General features: G+C 58.1%; 1 protein-coding gene across 2 annotated transcripts in view; it reads left to right on the forward strand.

Moving 5' to 3' along the window:
- The window catches only part of LOC144947253 (laminin subunit beta-2-like), a 46,145-nt gene extending 37,637 nt beyond the window's left edge, over positions 1-8,508 (forward strand). For both annotated transcript variants that reach the window (XM_078876474.1, XM_078876475.1), the window contains 6 exons: positions 201-345; positions 1,512-1,719; positions 2,296-2,437; positions 2,697-2,873; positions 3,070-3,229; positions 4,465-8,508. In XM_078876474.1, coding sequence (XP_078732600.1) covers positions 201-345; positions 1,512-1,719; positions 2,296-2,437; positions 2,697-2,873; positions 3,070-3,229; positions 4,465-4,601 — 969 coding nt within the window. In that variant the 3' untranslated portion in view covers positions 4,602-8,508. The remainder of the gene's footprint in view (positions 1-200; positions 346-1,511; positions 1,720-2,295; positions 2,438-2,696; positions 2,874-3,069; positions 3,230-4,464) is intronic.
- The last annotated feature ends 1,452 nt before the right edge of the window (positions 8,509-9,960 follow it).

Raw genomic sequence — 9,960 nt, forward strand, 5'->3', positions numbered from 1 at the left:
AATATTTGACGGTTAATACCACACTGCAGTATTAACTAGGGCGGCCGGCCGGATTTGAACCGTGAACCTCGGCAGCAAGCGGCGAGTTCGCCCGCCGCGTCGCCCGTTCATGCTTCTTGCGATGGTTTTGCTTTGCCCCTCTCCGCGCCGTGCCCTCTGACCCCGCGACCGCCGCCCCCCCCCCCCCTCCCACCGGGCAGGTCCAGGATGCGCGTGCGAGGTCGCACCAGGCCCGGGGGCAGGCGGAGGCGGCGCTGGACAGAGCCAACGGGACGCGGGAGCGCGCACAGCGCGCCAACGCTCAGCTCCGCGCCCTCATCCAGCAGATCAAGGACTTCCTGCAGCGTGAGTCACCGTGCCCCCGGACTTATCCGTGCCTCACCACGCCGGGCGGGGGCGTTGGCGAAGGGGGCCCAGGCTCCCGACCTGTTCAGACATCGCTCGCCACTGATGCCGACCGTGGCCGGGAATGGAACTTAGTTCCCCCCCACTCCCCACCTCCTCCACCCCGCTACGTGCCCCAGCAGAATCAGAATCTGTATTTTTCCTGGAGACAATCCGATGAGTTATGAAGCTCCTTTCCATGAGTACGCGCTCCCGATTCTGACGTCATTCCAAAAAACGTTGGAAAGCACAAAATGTCGGACGGTTTAAACCAATCTGGTTTCGTCAACATCAGCTGTTACTCCGCTCGAAGCTGGCGCCACGCTAAGCCACGTGGCACCGCATGGCGCCGCTGGTGTGAGCGCCTCTCGCGCCGTGTAAGTGATCGCAACCCCCCGGAACAATCCCAAACGTTCTTAAAAATCCGAATTAAAAAAACATCCAAATCCCATCCCTAGTGTTCGGCTCCGGGTCATTCACATCGCATGGAATGGGATTACGGGCGACGTGAAGTAGGTGTCATTTCAACGTTTGTTATTAACTGTTTCCATTACCACCACCGTCACCACCGTCATCATCGTCATCGTCGTCCCTTCTAGCCGTGACCGTGTCCTACCCACGGCACACTTCACGCCTCTTAGCAGTCACTGCGAACTTGCGTGGTGTTCTCCATTCCACGTGTTCCTCTCTCCCCCTCTATAAAACTACTATAAACTCGTTTTATTTGACCAGGTAAGGCCCACTGAGCTATGTAGCGCTTTTTCAGAAGAGACCTGGCCACAAATGATAGCTCAACGAAGAGGCTTATCGTGTTGAAATGTACAGCAGCCAAATACTCTAAATAATCTCAATGCATGTTTCTTAATGTGGAGGGAAAGAGACAAATCCACGGGGAGAACATGCCAACTCCAGATAAAGCGGCGTCAGGGTCAGGATCGAATCCCCGACTTCCTGCAAACCAGGCGATGGAGATAACATCACGCCATCACTCCTCGTCACTCTTCACGAGCCTCTCTCCGCGACCCTCACCTCCCCTCTCCTGCCTCACTCCCGAATCTCTCACCATCCCTCTACCCCCTGTCCGCCGTAACTCCTCGCCCATGCTTCTCCGTTGACCCGCGGCGCAGAGGACAGCGCCAGCCCCGACGACATCGAGCTGGTGTCGAACCGCGTGCTGGAGCTGAGCGTGCCGGCGTCGGCCGAGCAGACGCACGAGCTGGCGGCCGAGATCAAGCGGCGCGTCGCCGACCTCGCCAACGTCGACGCCATCCTGGCGCAAACGAGCGGCGACATCGCCGACGCCAACAGCCTCCTGCAGGAGGCGCGCGACGCCAAGTGAGGGCGCCGACGTCGCGATAGACGGTCGATTATCGGACAGCGGGCGCCGCCGGCCGTCGTCATGGCGCAGGGTGGTCGTCGCGCCGTGTTTGGCACGCGGCGCAGGCTGCGGTGCTTTCGTACGGGGGGGGGGGGCGGGGTGGGCAGCAACGTCGCTGTGCCGCGTGTCGTCCCAATTGAGGAGTTTGCGGAGGACGTTTTTTCAACTTTGGCAAACTCGGGCCGCGACGCCGGCACGCGATGGCATCACGGCATCTTCAACGGTCGCCGTGCAGCAGGCGGCGCACGGTGTTTTTATTTTTACGCTTTGCTCGCACGCGGTAATCGACCAGGAGCGGCCAGCCGGTCGTCGCCTAAACGCGGACCTTGCGCAACACGCGGCGAGCGCTGGGCCGTGTCGCCGCCGACAACGAGGAACGCGACGCCGAGCGAAGAGTCGTGGGAGCGACGGCGCGACCGGCACGCAGCGACACCGCGATCCACAGCATTATGCACTTCTGCCCGCGCGTGGGCGTGCGTACAATGCGTACAATGCGTACACGCGTGTTGTTGTGCGTGCGCGCGTGTTCGCAGGACGCGTGCCGATGACGTGTTGGCGACGGCGGAGGGAGTGAAGGGGGCACTGGAGGACGCGGAGATGGCGCAGAAAGCGGCGCAAGAGGCGATCAATCAGGCCAAGGGAGACATCCAAGGGGCGCAGAACACACTGGCATCGGTCAGCACATGCACACACATGCACACATAAAGACAAAGATAAAGATTCCCGTATAGCCTGAACAGACTGTTGGGGCAAGTGCTGTTAGCGAGCACGGGCCACAAATGATAGCTCAACGAAGTGGCTTATCATCTCGTGGACATTTATAGCAGCCAAATACTCTAATACCAGGCGAGGCAGTTAACATCTCGCCACCGTGGCATTGCCACGCTCCTCTGTCCTCTCCCCCACCCCCCCGCTCCCTCCACCCCACGTCCAGATCGCGTCGGAGACGGACTCCGCGGAGCAGCGTCTGCGCGAGGCGGCGGAGCGCGCGGCGCGCCTCGACGACGCCGTCGCGGCGCTCAAGATCAAGAGCAGCCAGGCCGCCATGGCCGGCACGCGCGCCGACAAGGCCGCGGGGAACGCCAAGCTCCGCGCCGACGAAGCCAAGCAGGTGCCGACCCCAGCACCGCGGGCGGCGGTCGCCGCGGGGGCGAGGTTGTCGCCACGGTCGGGCGTCGTTCGCAGTTGTCGCGGTTGTCGCGGTAGTTGCGGTAGTTGCGGTCGTGCCATTCGCGTCGGCGCCATCCCCCAATCGCGCCGCACCCTCTCCTCTTCTCTCCCCGTGTCCCCCCTCCGCCGGTCCCCAGATCCTGGGCGGGGAGCTGAGGGAGAAGTTCGGCTTGCTGGAGACGCAGGCTCGAAGCAAGGCGGACGGCGCCACCACGGCGCGCCAGCGAGCCGAGGCCCTGCGCGATCAGGCCCGCAAACTCCTCACCGGTGCACAGGACAAGCTGCAGAGGCTCATGGGTAATTTTATCTTGCTGATGCTTTGCTCGGCGGATGTGTGAGACTCGTGTGGAATTTGCTATGGTTTTACAGTTGCTTTATAGATTTGGATGGTTAAGGAAATTGTGTTTTTTAGAGGGCCAAGTGGCCCAGCGGTAGAACGGGCGGCTCAGCAAGGAAAGGTCGTGGTTGACTCAACCCATCATTCCTCTGGGGTCGATACAACGGGGACCTTTTTGTGGACTATCGACCCAAACTAAACTTCTCTCCCACCGTACAATGGAGCCCGCGCCAGGAGCCTGCCGCGGCTTAGGAGGCATTGGCTATTTTTATTCCACTGAAGAAACAGCCATTCCGCTGACATACGCCATGTGTGGCGTCGATGCGGTGATACCTACACTCGCGCACACGCTCAAACTGAACTCACACACACACTTACTCAAACAAAAGCCACCATTTGCCACTAAGTGGCGGTGACGTCACCACGATGCTTGTGCCAGGCTAAGTGCGCTTTGAGGCCACGTGAAGCGTCGAAGGCTCGCTGTTGGCAGGTCAATGTGCTGACTAGCAGCTGCAACGCGTGTGCTCACCACTGTGCTAATTTGCTGTATTTTAGCCACCTAGTGCTCCACTCATTGTTGTGAGCGTCACTCCTTTGCCCTCCGTTGTTGTTGGAGGGCAACTGCCTCCACTTGTCCAGTAGCATCCTTCACGATCCTCTTCAATAGAGGTCGATCTTGACACTGCTCGTACCAGTCATCAGCAAGTGCACTCAGCCCCACATCCTTCTGTACCACATCACCCCATCTCTTCTCCAGCTCGTGACAATCCCGTTTAGGCCCTTCTATCCAGCCAAACAGAAGCCAAGGATGTGTGAGCTCCTCACACAATCCAGTCTGGTCAAACCCAGGATGGATCCTAGGCAGGCCAGCCTGATTGTTCCAAACAGGGCGCAAACACTCGCTCTCCTTTGTTGATGTTGGATTCTCTTCACTTGTTTTGACGTCATTGACCGCACCGCTAGCCCGGCCCCTGGCCCTGCTTGGCTCCGAGCCAGATTTTGAGGCCAGCGAGTCACGGCTTGGATCTGGCTCACCACGGCGGCAAAGAGCCGGTGGAAAACCAGGCCGTGCCGTGCGCGATCGCCCCGCCCGGGGGTGAGCAGCTCGGCTGCGATTTTCTGAGCGACGATGCTGCGGCGTTGTTCCCCGTGTGTCCCGTCTCACCGGCGTCGCCCTCGTTGCTCGTGGGAGCAGACCTGGAAGAGCAGTACGAGAGGAACGAGCAGGCGCTGGAGGACAAGGCTCGCTCGCTGGATGGACTCGAGGAGAAGATGCAAGCCATCCTGCACGCCATCAACCGCCAGATCACCGTCTACAACACGTGCCAGTGATCGGCGGCACGCACTCGCACACACACACACGCACGCACTCACTCGCACACACACACACGCATGCACTCACTCGCACACACACGCACGCACGCACTCACTCGCACACACACGCACGCACGCACTCGCACGCACTCACTCGCACACACACACACGCACGCACTCACTCGCACACACACACACGCACGCACTCACTCGCACACACACACACGCACGCACTCGCACGCACTCACTCGCACACACACACACGCACGCACGCACTCACTCGCACACACACGCACGCACTCGCACGCACTCACTCGCACACACACACACGCACGCACTCACTCGCACACACACACACGCACGCACTAACTCGCACACACACACACGCACGCACTCACTCGCACTCGCACACACACACACGCACGCACTCACTCGCACACACACGCACGCACGCTCTCACGCGTGATAGGCATGCAATGATTCAGGGATCCGTCAACTAAGAAGCCGATCGCTTTGGTTTTGTAAAACGTTTTATGCGAAGGTTTGTGTTGGGTTACAGTCATTACGCGTGAGATGGCACGAACTAGACAGACGATTTGAGACAACAAATGAGACGGAAGAATTGAGATGGATAAAAAAAACAATCGGTTGGTGAAAACCGCATCGTGATGGTGAACTCGTACAATTTGTCAAATCGCGGGGGAGGTGGGGTGAACTGTTACATGCCTACTGCGCGCACACGCATGTTTACGCATCCACGCACGCATACACGTGTGCACGCGCGCACGATTCGATTTCGTTGCGGGAGAAGTCGAGATTTGTTTTTGCCCCAGTGCCTTCATCAGGTAACCTCAAGGCTCCGTTAAACCGGCTCTGTTTAGCGGCCACACCAATCAGCACGGCGATCCCACGGATGTTTACCAAAGCGGTCCGTTTGGGCGGCCGAAAAAAAAATGCGCCTGGCAGTCGACCATTTGGCACAGAGCAGTCGGTGCCAAGCCTACGCCAACAGCAAAGCATTATGGGAAGGGACGTACGCTTTGGTTCTTTCGGTAAAGTCACGTAGGTGAAAAAATGTAATAAAAATAAAAAAGTAAATAAATTTAATCACGACGTTTCGATTGCAACACAAGCAATCATCATCAGGTGTGACAACCACAGCAAGAATTATTTTTGTTTACTGAAGTGGGAGAGAAGCCGGAGTTAAGGCGTTTATATAAATCAGAGAGGGCGGTAGGGGGGGGGGGGTAAGGGGAGGGGGAGCTGACTTTACCAAAAGAACCAAAGAGTATGGATCCTTGCAGTCACGAAAACTTCAAGTCTAGGAAGGGAAGGGACGTGTTGGATCACTCTGATTGGTGGGATGCTCGTGGCTGCTCAGTGCGCAGACATTTGAGCGATGCTCCTCGCTTTGTGCCTTTTCACCGTTACAATCCATAACAATGCATCACGTAGCTGTTTATGCAGCCATAACATCAGGATTAAGAAATGAAATTTGTGTGAGGCCCACGTAACGATCTGGCCACATTTGTGTCGTTAGATGGCGGGGAGGGTGTTACCGACACAAATGTGGCCAGGTCATCACGTGGCCAAACCCAAAAATCAATTACAAATCGTAACAAAACAATCCTAAGCAACAACAACGTCAAACATACAGTGTGCACTATCATCACTAAACACACTTGTCGACCATACAGTTCGCACACAAACACGTGGGGAACCGTGGCCCGTTTTGCGGGCGCACTGTATATGTGTCCGCTTGGATGCCGTGGGTTTGGCGCTAGGACCCGGCGGCATCTTCTCACTCAACCAGCGCCACCACCACCAGCACCACAATCACCACGGTCCGGTCCATGCCGCGCGGTTCGCACAGAGCGACCGTCGCCTATGTCGCCGCTCGGGCGTCGATGGAGACGGAGTGGGTCGCGTGAGTCCCAGTCTTAGCGCGGGCAATGACGACCCGCGTCGAGGCTGTGAATTTCACGTCGCCCATTCTCCCTTAGGCTGCCTGGCTAATGCCAAACGTTGAGTTCAACGCTCAAGGGGAATAGATTGTGGTGTGAGGGGCGCGCAATTCCCCCTTTCGTTATCGTCAGGTCAGAAAATCCACGAGCTCTTGTCAATCTCTTCAGAGAGTCATCCTATGACTCTGCAATTAACGAGCCGCGTGCGCACCCCGCGGAATATATTCGTCACTAATTTCGCCGATGAGATGAACACCACCAATCGTGTCACTCTGCCAGCACTCGATCGACGATCCCAGCGAACGTTTCGCGGCTGACGATCCGAGCGACGCCCGGACCGACGGCTGTCCAAGCGAGCGCCAAACGTGTCGCTCTGTGAGAATCACGAACTGTGGACCCGGACCTCTACGCTTGAACCTGCCTCCTAAGCCTCCGCCGCGTGCCCCCCCCCCCCCCCCCCCCCCGTGTAAACGCAGTCAGAAATATCAACACGCAAAGGTGTGCGCTGTCCACAAACAGCATGAAAGGCGCGACTCCCATCCAAGTGCCTGGGTGTGGGGTGCCGGGGGCGCTTGCCACGCGACCACTACGTTGCACGCGGAACCCTCCCGGCCTTGTCCCTCTGCGTGTTGTGGTTTCTGGTCTGGGCCTGCACGGGTTCCCCTGTCCCGATGGGTGCCCCTGCGGTGGAGAGCTGCATCTGATTGGGAAAACGCGCGTCGCGCGCGGAGGCTTGAGACGCACGCCTGTAGGGTTGTAGCTGTAGCTGTAGTGCGGAAGCGGCCTGACCTGGCACGGCTTCACTCGACCCCGGGGAGAAGGAAAGATCCCCTCGCCTCAAACGGCCATAACAACCTGGCCAGGCCTGCCTAGGGCCTCGCCTGCTGGCGTTGGGGCCTAGCCGAGATGTCTATCTTGTTGGGGCCTGGAATTGGCGATGTTGGGACCACTTTGCCCGAAAGCATTTGATTTTTGTTAAAAAATTCCTACCTCAATCGATGGCACTGAACGGAAATTGGTCATTTAACACGTAGGCTTTTGCGACCAATATTCATGATAAAGGTGTTTTGGTTTAGATCGCGTAAGTATAAATGTGTTGTAACCCTCCACCACCCAACACAGCCAGTAAGGTTTGTTACGTAAACAAAACGCCAATTAGTTACTACTTAAGCCCACCGGTGCGTTGGAGAGTAAATCCACAACATTTACAATTTGAATAGGACCTTTCGCTGGTAATTACATCCAGCATCATCGGGCGATTTGTCAGAATAGTGCAGAAATTGGTAATATGCAGGAAAATTTCCCCAAAATGTTGGCAACTTTCGACCTGCTATGCTAGGGTGAGCGGGGCGGGCGGGGGGGGGGGACATTCTTCTTGTCCCCGCGATAGGTCCCGTTATTTTCGTTTGAAGGTGGCAACCCATCGGCGCGCACCAACCACTCATGCCCCATTCACCGTCGTCGCTAAGAGTTGACGATGGTGAGTGGGGCATTCCACGGCGCCGGTCGGACACCGATTTCGAGAGTGGCGGGACGCGGGTGCCAGGTCAGGGCGCGTTTATTGCGGTCGACCGTCAACATTTGCGGTCGCTGACGGTCACCGGAGTGTGTGGGGTTTACCAATCTGTTTCCGTGGTGACCAGGTAATGGACTCGTCACCTGGTTTGCTGCCTGGGTGACGGGTCCGTTGCCTAGGTAACCAGGTAACGGATCTGTCACCTGGGTAATGCACCTGTCACCTTGGCAACCGGGCAACTCGTGTGTCACCTGGGTAAACAGATGATGGATTTGTCAACCGAACTCGGTAATGCGTCTGTTAAATTGTTAACGGGGTGACGGGTCCGTTACCGAGGCAATTGGCCAGGTGAGGAGCTCACCTGGGGCCGTGGTGCACACCCGGTGAGTAGTGAGCCTTCACCGTCAGTGCTGGCGCGGTCGCAATAAAAGCAAAAATGAGCAATCATCAGGCTGGAGTCTTGCTGCTGTGAGCGCGGCGCTGCGAGGTGGCCGTGTGGTGGGTTCATCGGCTCGCGACGATGCCGACGGCAAGGACCGGCATGCGAATGTAGCCAGCTCTGCTGTCTAGGTAACCAGGTAGGGGATCTGTCGTCTAGGTAACCAGGTAGTGGCTCTGTTGTCTAGGTAACCAGGTAGGGGATCTGTCGTCTAGGTAACCAGGTAGGGGATCTGTCGTCTAGGTAACCAGGTAGAGGATCTGTCGTCTAGGTAACCAGGTAGGGAATCTGTCGTCTAGGTAACCAGGTAGGGGATCTGTCGTCTAGGTAACCAGGTAGGGAATCTGTCGTCTAGGTAACCAGGTAGGGGATCTGTCGTCTAGGTAACCAGGTAGTGGATCTGTCGTCTAGGAAACCAGGTAGGGGATCTGTTGTCTAGGTAATCAGGCAAGGGCTCTGTCGTCTAGGTAACCAGATAGGGGATCTGTCGTCTCGGTAACCAGGTAGTGGCTCTGTCGTTGAGGTAACCAGGTAGGGGATGTTGTCTAGGTAACCAAGTAGGGGATCTGTCGTCTAGGTAACCAGGTAAGGAATATGTCAAGGTAACCAGGTAAGTTACGGTAAGGGATTTAAACCGTGGGAAACGAAGCCACGTTTCACTCTTAATAGGGGATCATCCTCTATTAAACAATCACCCAACTCAAGCAATCACCAACTCTAACAATCACCCACTAAAACAATCACCAACTCAAACAATCACCAACTTGATCACCCAACTTGAACAATCACCAACTTGATCACCCAACTCGCACCCACCGACAAGGTCTCCGGGTGAGCGAGGAAGGAGCCCACCACCCACGACGTGGAGCAGCTCGCGGGCCGCAGCGTGAAGCCACCAGGGGGCACGGGCGTCGTGCCGGACACCGCGTGCGGAAGGCGCGAGAGGGCAGCGGTCACCGCGTGTGGAGGGTGCTAGAGGGCAGCGCGTGTGGAAGGCGCGAGAGGGCAGCGGACACTGTGTGCGGAGGGCGCTAGAGGGCAGCGGACACCGCGTGCGGAGGGCGCTAGAGGGCAGCGGACACCGCGTGCGGAGGGCGCTAGAGGGCAGCGCGTGCGGAAGGCGCGAGAGGGCAGCGGACACTGTGTGCGGAGGGCGCTAGAGGGCAGCGGACACCGCGTGCGGAGGGCGCTAGAGGGCAGCGGACACCGCGTGCGGAGGGCGCTAGAGGGCAGCGCGTGCGGAAGGCGCGAGATGGCAGCGGACACTGTGTGCGGAGGGCGCTAGAGGGCAGCGGACACCGCGTGCGGAGGGCGCTAGAGGGCAGCGGACACCGCGTGCGGAGGGCGCTAGAGGGCAGCGGTCACCGCGTGCGGAGGGCGCTAGAGGGCAGCGCGTGCGGAAGGCGCGAGAGGGCAGCGGACACCGTGTGCGGAGGGCGCTAGAGGGCAGCGGACACC

The sequence above is a fragment of the Lampetra fluviatilis genome, chromosome 44, assembly GCF_964198595.1.
Source record: "Lampetra fluviatilis chromosome 44, kcLamFluv1.1, whole genome shotgun sequence".
Taxonomy (NCBI): Eukaryota; Metazoa; Chordata; class Hyperoartia; order Petromyzontiformes; family Petromyzontidae; genus Lampetra; species Lampetra fluviatilis.